Source organism: Engystomops pustulosus, chromosome 2 (assembly GCF_040894005.1).
Source record: "Engystomops pustulosus chromosome 2, aEngPut4.maternal, whole genome shotgun sequence".
Taxonomy (NCBI): domain Eukaryota; kingdom Metazoa; phylum Chordata; class Amphibia; order Anura; family Leptodactylidae; genus Engystomops; species Engystomops pustulosus.
The window spans coordinates 118,615,274-118,639,122 of NC_092412.1; the positions used below are offsets into that span (position 1 = coordinate 118,615,274).

Genomic DNA, 23,849 nt, shown 5'->3' on the forward strand with positions numbered 1-23,849 from the left:
CCATTGCCTGTTTCTGATTTCTGTTGTTATTCTTTCTATGTTGTTTACAGAAACCTGACAGACTCATTATAAAAAGATCAAATTTGTCAATATTAGTTGTGATCTTTTTAAAAATGGATCTGTTGTACTGCACCTGTCATGAATTTTAAAGTCATAGTGGCATTGTGAGTCTTCAGCTATGATTATTTGGGACAGCATGGCTAAGCACTGCATAAGAATACAGAAATATCCAGTACAAAAACGACACACCGTATACAACGTATAAGCCGAGATTTTCAGCACAAAAAAATGTGCTGAAAAACCCTAACTTGGCTTATACTCGAGTCAAGAAAAAAAAATGTACTCACCTACCAACAACCCCCTGGCAGCTCCTCTTCCATACATCGCTGCCCCGGCTTTGACTCCATGTCCCGCCCGTGGGGACAGGCATTATATTGGGGCCAGGGACTGGCAGGGCTATACTACAGGGGCTGGCAGGCTATATACTACAGGGTGCTGGCAAGCTATATACTAGAGGGGGCTGGCAGGCTGTATATTACAGGGGCTGGTAGGATATATACTACAGGGGGCTGGTAGGATATAGACTACAGGGTCTGGCAGGCTATATACTACAGGGGCTGGGTGGCTATATATTACAGAGGCTGGCAGGTTTTATACTACAGGGGCTGGGTGGCTGTATACTACCGTGGCTGGCAAGCTATATACTACAGGGGGCTGGCTGGCTATATACTGGGGCTGTAACCAATGCATTTCCCACCCTCGGCTTATACTTGAGTCAATATGTTTTTCCAGTTTTTTGTGTTAAAATTAGGGGTCTCAGCTTATACTCGGGTGTACACGGTAACATGAAAAGAGAAAATCTGATTAAAAATCATACCTTCCACTGCCTTCTTCATTTTACATTTTTCTTCTAAAATATCATTTGTTTCAATCATCTGCAAAACACAAAAAAACTCTTACTGACAATATAAAATATTATTATTAGTCTTTTTTTTTTCTAAATCCCCTGCTTTCCTTCACACAGTCATAGGGTTAAAGGGGTATTCCAATCTGTAAAATGTATAGCACATCCCCAGATTTAATCAACAGTCCTGGCAGCCCCTACATCCTGCCATCCTGCAAAGCTGTCTTAAAGGGGTATTCTCACCTGGGTTCAATTTAACATATACACATTTCTTCAGTTGGATGTTATTAAAAAAATGTACTTGTGTGAAGATAATTTCTCATAAATGTAGTCATGTTATCTCTTAGGCCACATTAACATGACAGTATGGGGGACATATGTACATACGTCCCCCATAGAAAGCAATGGCCACAAGGGCGATATTCCACTCCGTGCACGGGGAAAAGGTAGGACATGTCCTATCATTCCCCGTGTTACGGGTCGCGTGCAATGGATCGCTATGGAGAGGGGAGGGGTCACCCCTTTTCCTTTCCATCGCAACTGATGTATACCCGCCCGGCCGTAGCCGTGCGAGAATACGTCACTGTAAATGTAGCCTTATACTGGCTTCACATCTCATTTTTTGCATACTACTTTACAGACACTTTTTCACTGAAAAAATTTATCAAAACATGTGCTACAGCGTATCCATTCATTTCCATGGACATGTTGTATGAACAAACATTGTACGTTTGGTGCCCTGCGTCTGCATCCTATTTTTTCTTTTGGTTGAGAAAAATGTGCTGCATTTTTGATGTTCTTTTGGAAAATGTACATGCAAAATGTATACTTTTTTAACATTGGTATGCATCAATCCGTCACATCTGTTAATATGGCAAAATATAAATCTCAAAATTCTTCCAAAAAAATTGTATACACTTTTAAGTGTAAAAATGGATGCAAACGTATGCTAAGGATACAATGGGGCATATTTATCAGGACCTCTGCGCACCGCCAGCGGCGCAGAGGCCCTGAAATAATCGCAAATGCTAGCTTATTGCTAGCTTTTGCGATTATTTGCCCCCATTTGCCACCTTCACGCCAGTAGGGCATGAAGGGGCGTGAAGGGGGGGGCGCTTCCGGCCAAGCGCGGGGCGCGGCCAGACGGGAGTGGGCCGGCGCGGGGCGTTACTGTCCCCGCGCCTGCGCACTCGCTGCTGCCGGCGACTTTTCATACGTGAAAAGTCGCCGGCTGCAGCTTTTTCTACGCCAGGCCCTGTCTGGCGTAGGATAAACGCTGCGCTACTGGCAGCCCGATACATCAAGAGGGAGAAGCCTCTTGATGTATCGGGCTGCGAATTCGCAGCGGCGGGGCGATCATACACTGGCGCACGAGCGCCAGCGTATGATAAATATCCCCCAATGTATGCATCAAAAAAAGTAGACCTATGACAAAAAATACATCTGTTTTTGTCAATTTTAAAACGTATAACAGATGGAAAAAAATGAGACATGAACCCAGCCTTAGAATAAAGTTAGCTGTCCTTATATATTGCCACCACTGCTGGACTGATTGTAACAAATAATTTTAGCATATGAAATGGTTGTGAGTTACTGCATGTCCCAACAGTTGTAATGACCATTGAATCCAGATGGTCAGTCAGCGCGCAATAGAGCATGACTGCCATCGCTGCCAGGGTGATGGAGTGGTCGTATCCAAAGACAGCTATCTCCTTTATAAAGAAAACAGAACTACATTTATTATAAATTATTTTCACACAGGTAAATCTTTTTAATAACATGCAACTGAAGTAATGTACCGTGCGGATATAGCAGTTGAATTAAATAAAATGTGAATGCCCAATTGGGAATAACCCTTTAAGTAATTTGATTATGTCCTATAACCCCAGCTACTTCTGATACACATAGAAGTTTAAATTTGACATACTAATAAAATCACTTAGTTTTACTTATGAATAAAAACTGGAAAAGAATTCATGATATCCTACATTAGGATTTTGTGATGAATTAACCGCTTCCATTGACTGCAATTTGTTTTCCAAAACCAAAATTCTCTCCTGTTGTCTCTGGATCTCCTGTTTGTTTCTTGTGTCTGCTTTCTGGAGCATGTCATAATCCTGCATTTTCTTCTCGGCTGATGAAATCTGTTCTTTTAAGAAGGTTATAGATTGTGTCTGGTCATTGTATTCAGCTTGCAGCTTCTGCAAGTCACACACTCGCTGCTCTGCCTCTCGATACTTGTCTTTAATATCCTGGAGCTCTTTGAGGTGTTGATTAGTTTTTGATTCTAGTTGCGTCTTCCAGTTGTTATTTCCTTCCTCTAGTTCATCCCGAATTTCCTGAAGTTTAGCTTTGAGAGTTTCCCTCTCTTTGATATGAACTGCTATTTCAATCTCATTTTTAGCTTTCAGGTTCTCAATTTCCAATTGATGCTCCATTCTTAGGCTTTCCACACTAGCTTTAAGCTCTACTATTTCTTTGTGTTGAGAGTCAGGGCTGGTAACTAAGGAACCTTTCAAGTCTTCTAGAGATTTCTGGTGGTCAGAAACTAAACTGTCCAGTTTAGACTTCCAACTGTCCATCATTCCTATATTCTCTTTTGTAGCCTGCTCTAGCCTTTTCTTTAGATCTGCAATCTCCTGTACATGTTTCTCGTTTACAGTCTTAAGTTTTTCAATGTCTTGCTGATATCTTTTCATCTGTTCCTCATACTTATCTCTTTGCTGACTGCTCTCTTTCTGATGCTCCTTGCTAGCGGATAGAAGCTGGTCTCGTAAACGCAAGGCCTCAGTTTGAAGCCCAATTTTCTGTTCTGGTAAATCTGACTGACTAGAGTTCATTAAACAATGATGAAGGTCTTCAATTTCATTGCGCCGGAGATTAAGCTCCTCTTCAAGCTGCTGAATCCTTGTCTGTTCTGCTACTGTTGTCTGCTGCAGAAAAACATAGTATTAATTGTTTTGATTTATTTGAAGTATTATAAGAAGTAAAATGTCGATATACAATCTAAACCAGTGGTTAATATTTTACACCAAGGTTTAATGTTTAACAGTGTTTAGTATTACAAAATTTATTGCCATTAAATTTACTTATAATTGTTACGTTAAAAGAGCAGATGATAACAAATTTATGTATTAAAAGAAGAAAACCCCGGTGTAAAAAGAGTTCAAAATGACATTGAGTTTTAGAAAGTGTTTGTTAAAAATTAAGAGTAAAATAAGTGAAGTGAAATGTCTATAACTATTTAGATATACACTATGGGGACATGTATCATAGTTTTGTCTTTTTGTGGTGAATATTTGAGACATTTGGAAGGTCATTTCTGCGCCTTATGTATGATCATGTATTTTTACTTGTGATACATGTTCAGGTTTTCCTATCCTGGCAGGCGCAAATTTTTGATTCTTTTTGAGACGTTTTGTTGCAAATGTCTCAAATCCACATCAACACAAGCCAAGAGAGGGGGTTATATACAGGAGAGGATACAAGCCATGTGAGGGGGCTATATACAGGAGTGGACACTACTGTTAATTTGGGATTTGAGGCTTTGTCCTGCATTTTTAAACACTCTAGTCACACCCCAGGGAGATGACGACAGATAAGACTGCAGTCACACGTGGTGTTAAGGGTGCGGTCACATGTTGTGTTTTGATTGTAACATTGAGAACATTTATCAGTGAATATTCACAGGCTTTAGCGTGTGCGGAGGCAATAGGGAGGAATGCCCTGCACTGGCCCACTCTGTCGGCAGTGGCCAGCCCACTTAAGGCCTCATTCATGGCATGGAGGTGGCGTATTCGCAACAATAATTGCAATTTTTTGCAGTGTGCAATAAATTATGATTATTTCAATACTTCTACACTAGAAAACTGGTGTAGAAGCACTGAGAAATTTCCCCCTATATTTTGAAAGAAAGTGGAAAAATGCAGCACCTGAGGTGCCTTGGGGCTAAGGAAAACTGGGCAATAGCAGAATGTAGAATTAAATAAAGAAATGGCCTATACTCACCTTTAATTACCATATACCTCACTGCCTCCAGTATAATATAATGTATAATATACAATAAAATGACCATTATAGTGGTATAATGGATGCATTATTCAAGTGAAGAATGTATGTGATGATGCTACATGACTGAAGGGGATCACCAAAATAGCCACAAAAACAAAGTAGAATTTGTAAGTCAGTCAATGTCCCCCAATATCAATCATGACTCTTATTAGAATGCTTTGTGATATTAGCCATTAGGAAAGGCCTTTGAGTATACTCATGAATATACTGTATGTTTGTGTTTATCTGTGTAACAGGGCAACTAAAACATAGGATACTGTAAGATCAGTTTTTTTAGGGAAGAGATGGGCAAGAGTTGCCATGGGAGAAGTCAATTGGTGATCTCCAGAGGAATAGTTAAGTGCCTTTATATGACCTATTAGTGCATATGGAAAAGAACTGTCCAAACTAAAAGTTACAATTGTGGAAGTACAACATAGTGAAAAAACAAGGTCAATGACAATAAACCATAGGGAAAATTTAAAATGATAATGCAATTAGTTGGTATGTTTAGTTCCTTGTAAAATATATTCTTAGTATAGACATATCTAATTGTCTAATTGTCTTTAAGGAAATCAACCACTTGCCTTTTGTAGTGTTTAGCCAAAGTCGGGACACATGTAGAATTTTCTTTTCTTTAGGCACAAAACTTTATTATTCCCAATTCCCCTTCCAAGAACTGGCTCTCAGAAAGTCTCACGCAGCACAGACGGCTGCTCACCGTCTTCTGTGAAAGAAGTCGCTTTCTGGGGGGAGGTGATAAGCAGAGGAAGTGGGTGCGAATGCCTTCCTTTAGTGAGCCTGGAGCGCCAGATGCTAATTAGCATAATTTTAAAACTAAGTTTTCTTAAGAAAAATAAAGTTATGTGCTTAAAGAAAAGAAGATTATGCAGATGCATTAAAAGGCCGACATGCCCATGGCTTTGGCTAAACACTACAAAAGGCAAGTGGTTGATTTCCTTTAACCACAAGGCATAGCATTTGGGGCTATCAATAAATAGTACATAATTCCAAACTTCAGATAGTTATACCGTATTTTAGAAACAAAGTCAGGTCACACGAAGGTATACAAAAATATGAAATAAGGTACATTTTTTTAAAGTACATCTACCATCAGGATGAAGGATTGTAAACCAAGCACACTGATATACTGCTGTGTGCCCTTTCTGACAGGATCTGCTTTTCTTTAAGCTTCTTATTCCCTGTTTTTTACAAAAAAAAAAGCTCAAAGAAAAGTGAATCCTTCAATCTGACAGTGGATGCCTTTTAATGATACTATATTTGTATTATTTAATTAAAATTATGGGCCAGCAAACACAAAATGTAATTTGTACCTGAATCTTTACCCAAAGCTAGCTGCTAATTATGGTTAAATTGCTTCCCTAAAAAACTTACGGTAACTGAAATGTTTGTAAAAGATAGCACATTAGGAAATGTTAAACAGGGTTATGCCAATACACATTTTAGTATCTTATTATCTTCAAATGATCTAATATACTTAGAGCTCTTTCACATGGCAGTTTTTCATGTATCAAAGTTTGTGATGGATGGGACTGCCATGTCACATTAACACATTGTAGTCAGTATATTTTTTCTCATGTATTTTATTAGTTTTGTGGTCTGCAGGTCTCTAGTATTAGTAGTTTTATGCTCTATTGCTCTCCAGGATTATTGTCTGCTCTAGGGGTCTCCAGTATTAGTATTTGTCTGTTCTGGAGACCTCCAGTATTGTCAGTCTGCTGTGGGGGTCTCCAGTATCAGTAGTTTTATGCTCTATGATTCTTTAGTATTTTTAGTCTGCTATGGGGTCCCTAGTATTATTATCTGCTATGGGATTTTCAGTATTGTTATCTGCTATTGGGTCTCCAGTATTAGTATCTTTATGCTCTGGGGTTCTGCAGTATTGTTAGTCTGCTATGCATCTTCAGTATTATTTGGCTGCTCTGGGGGACACCAGTATTTAAGTCTGCTCTGAATGTAGTGTTTGGATGATAGGGTGGTATTTATTACTGTATTGTGGTATACTGTTTATAATTACGGTAATCTTTATATCAATAATTGAGACCATCCAAAAAATATTTGAAAAAAAAGTTCATTTGTCTTCATATATACAATAGTAAATGCAATAAAATATGAGTACATCTTCATTTAGTAGAAATGATAGTCCATTGTCCATAGCCACGCTGCATTATCGGCATTACCGAGACCTCGAACACTCAAGTTGAGGAACGGTGTGACATTTCGGAGGTAACTCCTCCTTCAGAGAGCTTGAGCGTTCAAGGAGGATTGGTGATGTACCGATACTTTATTGCATTTACTACATCAGTAAGGGAAAGACAGGGAGGAGAGGGGTGTGTGTCTCACATGTACATTCTCACTCTGTATTCAGCCCAGTGTGGACGGGAAGTCAACACTGATCACTGATAGAGGCTGATAACAGGGAGAAGGGTTCTGAACAGCAGAGAAAGGAGCAAGATTCGGGTAACTAATCCAAATGCAAAAGGGCTTAAAATTGAATGCCCTACAACATATCAAAAGTTTTTTTATATGACGGTTACTCTTTAAAGACCAGTTTTGAAAAAGATCACTCAGTCAGAAACTTTTTTTGCTCTATAGGCATGTTCCCCACAGGTATTGTTCTATTTAAGTAAACTTATTATAATATTTATTAAGGTTTACTATGCTAACCATAGAAGAATAGTGGTTTAATGTAAAGCATATACATTTGTTACAGGTTTCAGACACTTTTTTGTGTGGGTTGGAAATGAACCATGATTATACTTATAGGAGTTGGTAACTTAAAGCACACTTTAACAGTTTAAGTATATGATTTAACAGAGTCGCCTACCGTATGTACCCGAGTATAAGCTAAGGTACCGATTTTTACCACAAAAAAACTGGAAAAACATATTGACTCTAGTATAAGCCTAGGGTGGGAAATGCAGCCTCTATTGTTTAATAAAATGTAATGTAGTCTCCCCTCATGAATGAAATGTCCACAGCAGCCCCTCCAATTAATAAAATGTCCAGCTGAGTGCCCCCCATTGATATAATGTCCAGCAGATTGCCCCGCTTTCATATAATGTCCAGCAGAGTGCCCCTAAAGTTAGTATTCTACACCCCGCTGCACGTCTTCTGTCAGGTGACACTGTTGTGTTTCTGTTCCAGCAGATTGTATAGAAGTGCATCTGCTGGCCTGGCTGGGAACCTGAAGATGTGCTGTGGTGAGAAGAGGATGCCGGGGGTCAACACCGGAGGGTAAGTACTAACTATTTTTATATACTTGAGTATAAGCCAAGTGGGGCTTTTTCAGCACAAAAATTGTGCAGAAAAACTCAACTTCTACTCGAGTATATATGGTATGTTATAATTACCCTGTTAAAGTTTTCTGTTTGCTGCAGAGTGCCGCAGGGTCACATAACACACCAGCAGCAGGACTCAGGACTTCCTGTGTGCTGGATTCCAGCAGATAGAGTGGGTCATGCAGACAGTAATGCAGACAGGGATGTACAGAAGCCAGCCAAGCACAGAGCATTACATGAAGTTCCAAGTTCTGCTGCCAGCGGGTCACATTACCCATGACTCCCAGCTGTGAATACCAACATTTAACATGGTAAATATAGGTTAGCCTTTCAGTGTCTTATACTTGATTCATCACGACCCCAAAATACAGTTGTGTGCATGTAGCCTTAGGGATAATTTACTCTAATGTATGCCCACCAGGCCGTAGCCAGGCGGGTATACATCCGGAGTGATGGAAAGGTGGAGACCCCTCCCCTCTCCATAGAAACGCACAGCGTACTGGCTCTGCACACGTGGAAATATAAGACATTTTTCCCGTGTACAGCACGTATAACTCTGTGCGGCCATTGCCGTCTATGGGAAACGTATGTACGGCCGCAAGCTTGTTGTGTTAATGCGGCCTTACTCTGTTAAAGTTTGCTATAAGAAGCCCTAAGATCCATCAGTATGTACCAAAATGCATAGACATTTGGAGCTAACTTTAGGCACAAAGTACATGATTGGCAGGGTATAAAATTGTCTATAGATTAATTTACTATTTTATTACATATTTTCCAATAAAGAAAATTCATGGTAAAAAATTGTCTACAAATATCTCATCAAGTAAGCAACCCTGGCACACATGTAAACTGCCTTGTATAAGTTCACACTTGGGCCTCATGCACATAAAGATTTTCCATCTCCAAAATGTCTCAAAATTTATCAACTAATTATTTTCTGATGTATGGTACAACATAAAAATTATCGATCAGTATGCATCATCCATAGTAGGCAGCTTACATTATTCATATTTCAGGTTGCTAATTTTTTTCTGGAAGTAGAGCTGAAAGGGTTTTTTATTGCACAATATTGATAGTCTTTTCTTATGATTAACCAATACTTGTCATCTCCAATGACCAAATGTTAGGTGCTATGGTATACAGGTGAGCATAGAATAAATTTCATTGTTTATGTGGGTCTCTCTACTCTACTGTCATATCGTCAACTTAAAAGTTCATATGAATGATGTAAAGCTGCTCCAAAGGAATGCTCCAAATAGCCAAACTGCTCTACCCATGCATAGAGCCCTACACATGTTTTATTAATTGGGGCAGACCATCAGTATTACCTCTTCCATATGTTACAATATTCTATCAAATAAAGAAATGGAAACCTGACCTATAATAAGTTTATGTTTACAATGGCTTTTATTTAAAAATCAGTTGCAAAAATGGTGTCCAAATCCAAGGACAGAAATATTCCCTATATTCAGTGCATTGTCTGCCCTGAATATAGGGCATGTTGTTTCTTTTTTCTTTTTTAGGCAGACACAGAAAGAAGGCACAACGCTCTAGCATTAATCTCAATTGGAGAGCAATTTTGAAAAAGGAGATTCCCAATGGAAAGTGTGTGGTAAAAGATGCTTTGTAAACTAAGCTCCAAGGGCCCAAAAATTCCCACGTTACACCTCATACCATGATGTGAAAATATTTCATTTTGGACTATGCTGGGTTAGATGAAAATATGTTACTGTTGTTACTGTAAATTATGATGCAAATTTCTTACAGATACCAATGTAATTTAATAGTTATCAATGCAGTAATGAAAGACATGTAAAAATGCTGATGCGAAACTCCAATGACTCTATGTGCTTTGCAACAAACTAAAAGCAGTAGTACTATATATAATAGCCTGACAAATATCCTATCTATATAATAGTACCCTTACTGAAACAATATGCAATATTATAGTTTTCATTAAATAGACATATTTGTTCCATTTTGTACTATTTGCTGTAAAATTTCAGAAGTTAAAAATTGAAAAAAAGCACCTAGATAGAAATGTGCAAACTGAAATACTACTGCTTTCAGTCTGAAAAACATTGGCAAATAATAATCTAGTAAGGGTGCTAAAGAGTGGATGCAAAAATAAAATGTTTCAAAGCCAAATGTGGTCAGAAACTATGTGAAGCAAAAAAATCAGGCCAAAGGGGTGTAAATGAAGCTAACAAGCACACAGGACTTCAGGCAGAGTTCACTGATTCCATTTTACTGTACCCTCTTGTCCTCTAATTCTTTGAGAAGCTTTGCAGTTTTTGCCTTCTCAAACAGTAGATTCTGCTCGAGCTCCCGAATTCGGGCATGCTCCAACCGCGTCTGTGTCTGTGCACACGGATAGGAAAGAGAGAGAGCAGGAATGAAAAGTTGAAGCATCATCCAACATCTATAAGGAAAGGATACTGTTGACAAACTGCTGATTTTGACGAATCCCATATGATAAATGATAGTAACCGACAATGGCAGAAGAAGTAGATTATTACTGTTCATTTCCCCGTAAACGGTACCATTTTGTGAAGAGGTTTTGGAAGTCAATTACTCTCCTACTTTGTTTCCTATGCCTCAAGAAGAAGATAGCAATAACTACTTGTGCATGAGCTATTGATAATCCTTGAAGTGATTTTCTGGAATATAAGCCACTGAAGAAAATGGTATGCACAGTTCATTACTTAATTGTAAGTTACTGTGGAACCCCGACAGAACATACAGTGATTGCCTATCACTTGAGAATAGGCCATCAATGTATCTCATAAAACCTGTACTGATACCAGTATACAGGGAGGTAAAAGAAAGCAGGTGGAAAAGGGGCCTACAATAACTATTATAACATTTTCTAATAATAAATAAATGTTGCTGACAACACCAGTTGAGAGTTTTTGTGTCATTTATGTTGTAAACGGTCCATTGGATGTTATGTATTCTTATATTTGCAATAGATGTAAGACTTTGCCACCTGATGATAATGAAGAATACTAATACACGCATGTTTTAAGGTATTGGTGGTGCAGTGTTAGTTGAGAATAAACAGGGTCAGACACAAAAAGGCTTGCTCTACACAACTTCTGCACCAATACCTGGCATGGGGGTAATAGCTTCACTCACTGGAAGTGAGGACAGTGTCCTACACCGTAGATATACGTCCTAATTAGGAAGGCTGAGTCAGTTTGTCCTCAGTTGTCTGCTGTGTATGCTAACTTCAGACCAAGGAGCAGCAGTCCAGGTGCCTGGAATGGGGTTGTTTACAGCCTGGATGTAGAAAACCTACCATCTTTATCATCATCTTAAGTGATAATAGTGAGCTATATAATTTAAAGCTCACAGCTTTGAACCAAACATTAAAGGAGGTATTTCCAGCTTGGGTTTTTATCATATATCCTCAGGATATGTCATACATACATTATTGGTGTAGCTATCTTGAGAATGGGGTTTGCTGCGCATGTGCTGCCACTCTCCATTCAGGTCCTAGGGAATGTCTATATGCTTGGCTATTTAGGCACTCCCATAGACATGAATGGAGAGTGGCCATACATATGAGGCAAGTTCTCCATTTGGTAGGGCTGCAGAAAGGGGTGAGTAAATAAATACCCAAGGTAGTCAAATGCTTTAATGTTTGATTCAGCTTAATATACAGTAATAGTGAGTGACATAAGCCATATTCTTATTGACAATTATAGACCATAGTATAATTTGTGACTACAATATTTATATGCTGGTATCACTATTCTTAATTATGATAACATAATATCGTCTTCCATCTATTGTAAACAAAGATTGCATACCATGCCACATGTTTACAACAAGTAGTGTACACTTGGTTACATTATGTGCAATATTTCATGAAGCATTTTTTTTTGTAATGTACATGATCAAATAAATATGTATAAATATTAAAATATAAAAAATAGTACCTGTTTTGGTTGTCACTTTGAGAAATAAATCAAATAATTTTTTTTTTTAGTGTTTCCTTAACGGTGGGGAATTATTAATAGCTATATATACGTTTTACTGCTGAGTAACCTTTTAATGATCTCCCTTACAGCCCTTAGTCCTAGAATTGTCTTTCTGTTCATCTAAAGCTTTCTCTTCCTACAGAGTTACGTCATGATGGCAAAGTGCAAGAATAACACATTCTCACTGGCATACTATCATCGATCTCTACAAAGGACAGCAGATCAGTGTTGTCACCTTCAAACTCTGCAATGACTATTTTATTTTTGGGTTATCATAAAATAAATATTTGCTTATCTGTCATGCAATGTGGCTGTGATTTATTAATTAACTCTGTAATTGCCAGAATTTTTTTTTATTAAGTATCTTACTACCTCAATTAGAAATATGAGCATACAGCCCGGAAGCTTTCCCCAGAAAGACTCTTGAATGTCATTCCACAATGTGTTTCTATTCAAGTGAATGTCAATGGAAGGGGCCATCGGGGAGGATGAACTACAAAGAATGGAGACATTGTGACTAAGAGCCAATGTGCAGGAATTTTATGGCTGAAAGTACATGGTTTTAATTCCATAAAATCTACAAGATAGAATAGTTACCAAGTACAAGATTGTCTTTGGCTTCAAAATGTCAGTATAGTGGACTTCTTAATGTAGTAATACATTTAAAACATCAACAGAAATAATTCAGTGAAATTATACATTGTGATTTACAGAGTTACAATGTAGAACAAAAATAAACTGTCCAAAATTATATAAAATATTATCACATCCATTTAATATTTAGTGAGTCAATGTAACCTAATAGAATGGGAAAATGATCTCCCAAGCATGATGTTTATATTTTAAAAGAAATACTGTTATCTGACACCTCAAGCACTGAAAAGAGCACAGAATAGTCAATCATCTTTGTACTTACTTTAACTAATATTTTGCCATACATTTCAAAGAATAACCATAAACATTCTTAAATCTGATATTAGCCTTGTAACATATCACTGGCATTATTCTTTCAATACCTCAACCACAGAAACTAAAATAAAAGATACAAACAGTACCTCGAGATCTCCTTTTGTGATAGACTCCTCCTCCACTCTGAACTGAAGATCTTCAACTTTCCTAAATTGTTAAAAATATACTGTTATCTCACCTTATAAGAAATAAACACAGGCAACATCAAATTCAAGTTGATTTTTGTATTTAACTTGATTAACCATTGTTTATTTACTATTGTTTTTTCTCTTAATGTCATGCAACAATGTATGAAACATTGTAGAAGTTCAAATTATTAAGATGAGATGCAAATAGTTTCCATCATAAACAACTATTGAACTCCTGTCCTACCATAAATTTGTATTACCTTTTTTCCTCTTCTAGCTGGTTCAGTAGCTCAACTTTTTCTTTCTGTGTACTTTCCACCATAGTACGAGCCCTCTGAAGATTGCCCTCTGCCTCTGCAACATACTAGAAAATAATATGAGCATTAAACATAAAGCTTCTTATATTAGAAAAATATCAGCTGAACAGAAATATGTAATAACTATAGAGATCATTGTACTGTTCAATGTGTATGGCTAGCTTTAAAGCTTTATTCTTTACAAAACGGCTATACTCTTAACATGTAACTTGCTAATTTTTAGCACAACAGGCTAACCAACCTATGTATAGAGACTTTATGGCAGAAGATGACAGAATATAAGAGCTAAGTAGTCTAACTTGGGTATGAACACATTTGAGGGGTTTGAGAGAAATAGATGACAGCTAAACAGTCATTCTTATTTGTATGGTCAGCTTTCAGTTCAAAAAACTATTACACTCATAAAAAGAACACACAAGACAAGTGAACAATTAAAAAAATAAAGTGCACAAATGTATCTCTGATTTACTGATTCAACACTTAAAGACCTAATAAACTACAAGAGTAATATTTTCTGGTGACATGGACTAAATTGATCTAAAACAGCTGTCGCCATGGCCTTAAAAATAAGTCACCAAGATTTACAAAAAGAACATCTGGCGTGGGATATATATATCACAAGCTTATAAGATGTTATGGGGTCATTTATAGCAGCTTTTGCATTGCAAAAACTTAGCAGATGTAGCTGATCTACAAAATGCGTCCTTGTAGTGAATGCATTTCATAAAATTGTTAGAGCTTTCATGTGTTAAAGTGTCGTCAAGTGTTTCCTTTTTTTTGGACAAATCTCTTTTTATTGAACTTGGTAAATACAGTTGCATATAATAAAGTCATGTGTTTTCCTGAGTGATGAGGGTGTGCAGGCCCCATTGTGCAGAGATAATAAAAATTAAGCAAAATATTGGATAGCATAATTATACATGACATAAAACATTAGAACTTCATACTTATACCTTATATGTACATATATATACTTATACTTTACTATATGCTGTGCAAAAAGATGGTAAGAGGATAATCTGTAGTGATCATTTAGGCCCAAACTGTCAGCAAAGTTGACTGGTGGGGGAAGGGTTTATACGGATTGTGGAATTATGCAGATAACTCTGGAATAGGGCCGCTTTAGTGCCATAGAACTTGTTGGTATCTGGAATCCCATCCAGGAGGCCAATTTTTTAGCAAGTAAGGAGTGTGAATGAAGTTCCCAACTGAGGAGCTCCTCCATGTGGAATATTGTATATAAGTTGGCTGACAAAGTGTTTCCTTTTTTTGACATACGGTATATTACCTCTGTGGTTTTCTTGAAGACATTGCAAGAGATCCTTCTCAGTCCACCAAAAAAACTGTAAAATGTGGAGGATGGGCAGAGAAAATGATGTGTCTGATTCTTAACTAAACTTGGCAACCTATTTCTATTTTGGGAAATGTCACCATAAAAATAGCACCAGAAATATTTCCACTGCTACAAATATATTATACTTATTCAAGTAGATCTAGTTTCTATCCTGCATTAAGAGCTGTGGTATTATACTGTTAGTACTGCTTCTAACTACCTGTATGCATTGTCACAGTAGAGTGATTGACATGATGACAAGAGATTTTGACATACCTTCTCATGCTGGGTTTTCAAGTGTGTCAGTTCTTTTTCCACTTCGCAGATATGACTGGTGGCTTTTGCCACCTCGGCTCGCTCCAGATCTCTCTCAGCCAACAGCTGCTCGATATGTTGCTGCTTCTCTTTTAGAGCTTCTTGCAGGGCAGTTGTACCGGAGATTTTCCGTGCGTAACGTGATGATGTTTCTGTAAGCTAAAGCAAAGCATAAAAATATATATTTTTTTTTTGTACTTTAAGGTAAAGACCAACCTGCTTCCATCGTACAATAAAATAAGGCTAATTCTGCATTTCCCCAAACCACAATTTTAAAGAAAGCAGAAAAATTACAATTGATATTTAAAAAGAAAATTACAACTATTTTTAGTTATAAAAGTACTAGTACCACTTCTACTACTACAACTGCTACTTCTAGATCTATCAGCAGCAGTTAGCCTGTTTACTTACTACTACCTGATAAAGTTATGAGAACCAGTCATCAGGATTTGCCATTTTCACCTAATGACATGTTCTCATAGGCTTTTAGACAGAACCTGTCACCACATTTTAACAAATACAGCTAGTGACAGGTTCCCAGAAAGCCCAGTTACCTGGCATCAGAGGGGGCGTGACCTGCTTGGCCCACAACTCCCATCTACTCCTCCCTATGTCCCATGTGACCATGGTGATGTCATCTAAGGTCCTGTTACATTTGCAATATCTACTCCATATATGTATCTGATCACATGAAATCACAGCCTATCTCCATGCATTTATTCTCCTCCTCATCCTTCATGGCTGCTGTGATTTCTTGTGATCAGATATCATATATAAACATGGGGTAGACATTTCAGATGTGGAAAGACCCTGGATGACATCAGTCTGGCCACATGAAATGCCCAATGATGTAACAGAGCTCTCTCTCAATGTGCCACATATCAGTGAGACCTGTCAATCAGGAACAAGGAGGCAGGGCAATGCAAGTAACCACTGAATATGCAGGGCCTTATTGGATTCACCCACCTGTATCATTGGACTAAATTCAAGTTGCGCATTAGTTTACAAACGGATTTTTTAATATTGCAGCCATGGACAGGAACCATTTAGGGATAAGGGCAATGATTTATATTCATAGTTTTTAATGAAGTATTTATTTTGGCTGGGTTAATTTGCATGACAGATTCTCTTTAAATACTAATTACCATATATACTTGAGTATAAGCTGAGTTTTTCAGCACAAAAAATGTGCTAAATAAAACCAAACTCAGCCTATAATCGAGTCTATGTTAAAAAACCTCTGCCCTCACCTTTCCGAAGACCCCCGCCTCCCTCTTCTGCTCTTTTGAAGCTCCAGCTTCATCTTCGTGTCTTTGCGTGCTGCATCGTATACACGATGATGTCAGCTGCTTGCCGACATCATAGTGTGTTTGCCGCCATCGGCACACACTGTAATTTCAGCAAAAGGCTGATGTCATGGTATTTGCGATGTTACAGCATGAGGACCCGAAGACGGAGCCGGGGCTGAAGAAAGAAGAGGACCATTTTTTTATGCTGGTCATGGGGCTGCTGGGCAAGGGAATGGCTATAGACTAGGGGGCTGCTGGCTGTATACTGGGGGAAGGGGGCTACTGGCTATATACTAGGGGCAGGAGGCTGGCTATATACTAGGGGGCTGGCTATGTACTAGAGGGCAGGCACTGACTATATACTAGGTGGCAGGGGGCTGGTGATGTACTAGGGGGCTGCTGGCTATATACTGTGGGCAGGGGGTAGTGGCTTTATACTAGGGGGCATGCGCTGGCTATATACTAGGGGTCAGGGGTTGACTATTTAATGTGGAGCTGCTGGATATATACTAGGGGGCATGTGCTTAAAGGCTATATATTGGGGAGTCTGTGACCAATGCATTTCTTACCCTAGGCTTATACTCGAGTCAATAGGTTTTCCCAGTTTTTTGTGTTAAAATCAGGTACCTCATTATAATTAACATTCTTATTTCCATTCAGTTTTTCATAGGTATATAAAAAGGTGTATTATAGGTATATAAAAGTATACCTGGCTCCCTGCCACCAAAAAGGATTAAGTCATGGAGGTGTTATAATCCTGCGTCATCACAGCTCTGACAGCTCTCCTCCTCCTCCCTCTCCCTCATTCAGAAATGAGATTACACAGTGCTGGTAGCAGTCAAGTCAGCTTGGGTCTGTTTGAAGGAGGAGAACTGGCAGAGCTGTGGCGACACAGGATTATAACAGACACCACCATGACTTTATCCTCTTTGGTGGCAGCAATATACTTTTAAAACTGAATGGAACTAAGAATGTAATGTATCTAATTATAAAATAGAATTGGTAATCAGTATTAAAAAGCCCATGGGAACCTATCCTAAGGTCAAAATATGAATTCCAGATGACAGGTTCCTTTAAAAAATATATACTGAAAGCAGGGTAGATAAATTAAAAGGAAATAACATTCTAGGACCTTAGAGCCCACGTTCTTACCAAGCCGCTCCTGCTGGGTCTTCCTCCCACAGAAGATGCAACTGAGCTCACAGAACTGATAGAAGAGCTGCTAGGGCTGTGAGTTAGTGCTGACACTCCCATGGCCATTCTTTTACTTTTTTTAGCTTTGGCAGGACTGGTAGATGGAAAACCAATGCGGATCACCTTATGAATTGGAGCAAAAAGACCAAATTTCGGTGGGCACTGGAAATATCTAAAAATGAATGTAGACACAAGTTATACGTTTGATAATCTTACAAGGTGGCCTTAATTGGCAGCCTACTTAATGACTCTTACTTTCCGACCCTTGTCAAAAGCCTCTTACTCAGCCAAACTAGTTCCTTATGCTGTCCTGAAGACACCCAACCAGCTGGAAACAGTGCTATCTACGGTTGGGAATATGTTCCTTCTGGAATAGATATACTATTTGGTCTTAATCCTGCATCAGGTCATTAGGCTTCCTGAAGGTCATGCTTGATGTCAAAGGAGCTGCCTTACAAGGTAGCTAAAAGACACGTGGCTTTCCTTATCCCATCCTGGAAAACCTATTTGCATTTTTTCCCTTAATCCATAAAATACATTCATGTTGTATGTAAAAGTCAGGGAAATTACTTACAGTATACATTACTCAAGTAGTACCATAACATTTTATAGTATTAGGCTGCATTTACACAAACATATGCCCACCCGGCACACATCCGGCGCCATGGAGAAGAGGATGAGTGACCCCTCCCCCCTCCATAGAAATGCATTGTGTACGGGCCACAACACGGGGAAAGATGGGACATGTCCTATTTTTTCCCTGTGTACAGAGCTGTACACATCCGGCGCCATATCATTCATTGCAGCCATTGCAGTCTATACAGTACTGTGAACACAGCCTTACAAGAAGAAAGCTTTAACTATAGCAAATAAATACAGGAACAGTTCCAAGAAATGGTCACCCAAATATCCATCAATTGTGAACTCTACTGTAACAAAACGTAGCTGCACGGGTAAGTCTGCTGGTCATCGGGAATTAACATTCTTACTTCCATTCAGTTTTAAAGGTATATAAAAGTATACCGGGCTCCCTGCCACCAAAAAGGATTGAGTCATGGAGGTGTCTGTTATAATCCTGTATCATAGCAGCTCTGCCAGTGCTCCCTCTCCCATGTAGACATGATTTTACACAGTGCTGCAAGCAAATCTCAGTCAGCTCAAGTCTGCTTTGCTCAGGTCTGCAAAGTCAAAAAGTGACATACACTATGGGGCAGATTTACTCGGTCCATTCGCGATCCAGCGTCGTGTTCTCTGCGGAGGATTCGGGTTCTGCCGGGATGCACTAAGGCAGTTCCTCCGAGGTCCACCAGGTGTCGCTGCTGCACTGAAGTTCCTCGGAATGCACTGAACTTCACCAAGCCGGGCCGAGTGCAGGTAAGCGCGTGTCCAGTGACACTTTTTTTTTTAAATGCAGCGTTTTTTCCGAATCCGTCGGGTTTTCGTACGGCCATGCCCCCCGACTTCCGTCGTGTGCAATCCAATGGCGTGTTGCAAAATCCTGGTGCAATCCAATGGCGTGTGGCAAAATCCTGGGGCAAAACAGGGAAAATCGGCACAAAGCAGAAAAATTTGCGTAACCTGTCGGAAAACGGCCCTTAGTAAATGATGATGTCTTGATAATGCTTATTGGCACATGTGGAAGTACAGTCATATGGCCAAAAGTTTTTAGACACAAATATTATATTTTCACATGATCTGTTGCCCTCTGGTCTTTATGTGTGTTTGTCAGATGTTTTTATCACATACAGAAATACAAGTTCAATCATATTATGAGTAACAAAAGCTTTTATTGACAGTAAAAATGAGTTAATGTAGAAAGTCAATATTTGCAGTGTTGACCCTTCTTCTTCAGGACCTCTGCAATTCTCCCTGGCAGCTCTCAATGAACTTCTGGACCAAATCCTGACTGCTAGCAGTCCATTCTTGCACAGTCAATGCTTGCATTTTGTCACAATTGGTTTATGTTTGTCCACCCATCTCTTGACCACAAGTTCTCAATGGCATTAAGATCTGGGGAGTTTCCAGGCCATGGACCCAAAATCTCTGGTTCCCTGAGCCATTTAGTTATCACCTTTGCTTTATGCATCATGCTGGAGAAGGCATTGCTGATCACGAACTGTTTTGGACGGTTGGGAGAAGTTGCTCTCGGAGGATATTCTGGTACCATTCTTTATTCATGGATGTGTTTTTAGGCAAGACTGAGAGAGCCAATTCCCTTGGCTGAGAAGCAAACCCACACATGAGTGGTTGCAGGATACTTTACAGTTGGCATGAGACAAGACTGGTGGTATCGCTCACCTTGTCTTCTCCCAACAAGCTGTTTTCCAGATGTTCCAAACAATCGGAAAGGGGATTCATCAGAGAAAATGACTTTACCACAGTCCTCAGCAGTCCACTCCCTTTTGCAGAATATCAGTCTGTCCCTGATGTTTTTTTTGGAGAGAAGTGGCTTCTTTGCTGCCTTGACACCAGGCCTTGCTCCAAGAGTCTCCACCTCACAGTGCGTGGAGATGCACTCACACCTGCCTACTGCCACTCCTGAGCAAGCTCTACACTGCTGGTAGCCCGATCCCGAAGCTGAAAAACTTTTATGAGACGGTCCTGGCGCTTGCTGGTCCTTCTTGGGTGCCCTGGAGCCTTTTTGGCAACAATGGAAGCTCTCTCCTTGATGATGCGATAGATTGTTGACTGAGGTGCAATCTTTCTAGCTGCGATACTCTTCCCTGTTAGGCAAGTTTTGTGCAGTGCAATGATGACTGCACGTGTTTCTTTAGAGATAACCATGGTTAACAGAAGAGAATCAATGATGTCAAACACCAGTCTCCTTTTAAAGTGTCCAGTGGTGTGATTTTTACTTACTCATGACAGATTGATCTCCAGCCCTGTCCTCATCAACACCCACACCTGTGTTAATGGAGTAATGACTGAAATGATGTTAGCTGCTCTTTTTAAGGCAGGCCTGCAATGAAGTTGAAATGTGCTTTGGGGGAAAAAGTTCATTTTCTAGGCAAATATTGACTTTGCAATTAATTGCTATTAAGCTGATTACTCTTTATAACATTCTGGAGTATATGCAAATTGCCATTATAAAACCTGATGCACTAGACTTTGTAAAAATTAGCAGTTGCTAATAATTTAGTGATTGATATGGTAATCAAGGGGGTGATACTAACAGAGTTATTCCCTGAATTATAGTTATCTATTAGACGCCCATTTGAAAAAGTCCCCTTAGACAGCAAAACCTAAACGGGAGAGTGATCTGGGTACTATTTCAGATGGCCAGTGGTCAGCGTTACTGCCTAAAGTTTTTGTGAGTGAAGCACAATGGGGTACATTTACTAAGCACTTTTGTCAGACTTTGCACATTCTTATAGGGGATACCGCTTGCACAGGTATTTAAGAAGTGTCTGCGCTGCTATAGTGTCGCATGACACCCTTTTGTGGCAAAGCTGCACTAGCACGGTCCAACTGAGCACCGTATTTAACATGCAAACATGCCCTATGCTAAAGGTGCACCACAAACAAGTTGGTGAACTCTGTCGGGCCAGTATGGGGAAGTGACAGATTCATGATTTCTGGCACACGTACTTTTAGTGAAGTTTCCGATTTTCTAAGTAAATGTGCTAAGTAATATGTTTCTAACTTATATTTCCTCCACAGATTGTATATTACCCCATATAGGTTGTTTAATATGGCATATAGAACTGATTATACACTCACCGGCCACTTTATTAGGTACACCATGCTTGGACCCCCTTTTGCCTTCAGAACTGCCTCAGTTCTTCGTGGCATAGATTCAACAAGGTGCTGGAAGCATTCCTCAGAGATTTTGGTCCATATTGACATGATGGCATCACACAGTTGCCGCAGATTTGTTGGCTGCACATCCATGATGCGAATCTCCCGTTCCACCACATCCCAAAGATGCTCTATTGGATTGAGATCTGGTGACTGTGGAGGCCATTTGAGTACAGTGAAATCATTGTCATGTTCAAGAAACCAGTCTGAGATGATTCCAGCTTTATGACATGGCGCATTATACTGCTGAAAGTAGCCATCAGATGTTGGGTACATTGTGGTCATAAAGGGATGGACATGGTCAGCAACAATACTCAGGTAGGCTGTGGCGTTGCAACGATGCTCAATTGGTACCAAGGGGCCCAAAGAGTGCCAAGAAAATATTCCCCACACCATGACACCACCACTAGCAGCCTAAACCGTTGATACAAGGCAGGATGGATCCATGCTTTCATGTTGTTGATGCCAAATTCTGACCCTACCATCCGAATGTCACAGCAGAAATAGAGACTCATCAGACCAGGCAACGTTTTTCCAATCTTCTACTGTCCAATTTCGATGAGCTTGTGCAAATTGTAGCCTTAGTTTCCTGTTCTTAGCTGAAAGGAGTGGCACCCGGTGTGGTCTTCTGCTGCTGTAGCCCATCTGTCTCAACGTTCGACGTAATGTGCGTTCAGAGATGCTCTTCTGCCTACCTTGGTTGTAACGGGTGGCGATTTGAGTCACTGTTGCCTTTCTATCAGCTCGAACCAGTCTGCCCATTCTCCTCTGACTTCTGGCATCAACAAGGCATTTCCGCCCACAGAACTGCCGCTCACTGGATGTTTTTTCTTTTTCGGCCCATTCTCTGTAAACCCTAGAGATGGTTATGCGTGAAAATCCCAGTAGATCAGCAGTTTCTGAAATACTCAGACCAGCCCTTCTGGCACCAACAACCATGCCACGTTCAAAGGAACTCAAAACACCTTTCTTCCCTATACTGATGCTCGGTTTGAACTGCAGGAGATTGTCTTGACCATGTCTACATGCCTAAATGCACTGAGTTGCTGCCATGTGATTGGCTGAATAGAAATTAAGTGTTAACCAGCAGTTGGACAGGTGTACCTAATAAAGTGGCCGGTGAGTATATATATATATATATATATATATATATATATATATATATATATATATATAATTCTCAAATTGCATGTTATTAAAAAATGTACCTGTGGGAAAATTATTTATTTAGCCATGTTGTCTCTTAGAAACAAGATTGTTGGATACGACCACCGCTATGGTGGTCATGCATATACCATTGAGGTGCCACGCAACCGGTATTTAGAGGTCATTACATGAGACATGCAGTGACTTCCGGCCATTTTATGTGCAAAAACAATTTTTTTCTTTGCATCACTCCAACAGGGGTGGTTGTATCCAAGGACGAATATCTAGTTTATAATGGACCATGTAACTACATTTAGGTGAATTTATGTTCTTTCAGGTACAATGAAATGAAGAAATCTATGCGTATGTCAGATGAATTAAATGAAATGTGAATATCAAGATGGGAATACCCCTTAAACGTTGACTTTAACCATTTACACTAGATTCTTTTACCGTACCTCTTCCGGAGCACATAGGATCCGAAATACAACCTGATTTATCACTGCTGTTAATTTTGATAAGTGCCCACATTCTGTTTATTAATGCAGACCTGGGACTCTTGATATGTATGTTCAATTTGGTTATAATATACATGTACACTTTGTAAATATTACTGATATTATATTTTTCTGGCACAATGTTTAATAAAGACTTTACAAGTAAAAATGTAACACTTTGTCAAAGACTGCTATAAACGTGTTCACGTTTGATTAAGCAGAAAAAAATGAGTTTTTGGATTTAATTCTGTGCTATTATAAGGGCTTGGATCTGTTCCATGACACCCGAAAGATAACAGCACATACTTTTTATGCATTCAGTCATTATTACATTACCTTTTAAAGACCTTCAACAGATTGGCCCAGATTTACTAAAAACAGTGCAAACTGGACTATGTGCAATTTGCATGTGTAGTGTGTAGCGCCAGATTCATAAATTGTAGTGTTTGTTCTTCATGAATCTGGCACTCCCTGTACAATGCTGATTTCAATCTACGAACTGGCCAGAATAAACTTCATCACATGCGGAAATCTCAGCCAAGTCTTCTAGGCAGCTGTATCACCCAACATCTGAACATTACAGCCTTCACTTTCCAGTCACCCTGACCATGCTTGTCCTGC

At 39.3% G+C, this 23,849-nt stretch overlaps 1 protein-coding gene across 4 annotated transcripts in view; it reads right to left on the minus strand.

Moving 5' to 3' along the window:
* Positions 1-23,849, minus strand: part of CLIP2 (CAP-Gly domain containing linker protein 2) — a 79,252-nt gene that overhangs the window by 10,268 nt on the left and 45,135 nt on the right. For 2 of the 4 annotated variants that reach the window (XM_072136166.1, XM_072136165.1), the window contains exons 5-11: positions 17,746-17,959; positions 15,266-15,463; positions 13,600-13,703; positions 13,298-13,358; positions 10,513-10,617; positions 2,893-3,837; positions 878-935 (exon numbers count right to left, since the gene is read on the minus strand). In XM_072136166.1, coding sequence (XP_071992267.1) covers positions 878-935; positions 2,893-3,837; positions 10,513-10,617; positions 13,298-13,358; positions 13,600-13,703; positions 15,266-15,463; positions 17,746-17,959 — 1,685 coding nt within the window. The remainder of the gene's footprint in view (positions 1-877; positions 936-2,892; positions 3,838-10,512; positions 10,618-13,297; positions 13,359-13,599; positions 13,704-15,265; positions 15,464-17,745; positions 17,960-23,849) is intronic. The other 2 variants (XM_072136167.1, XM_072136168.1) reach the window with 2 other exon arrangements.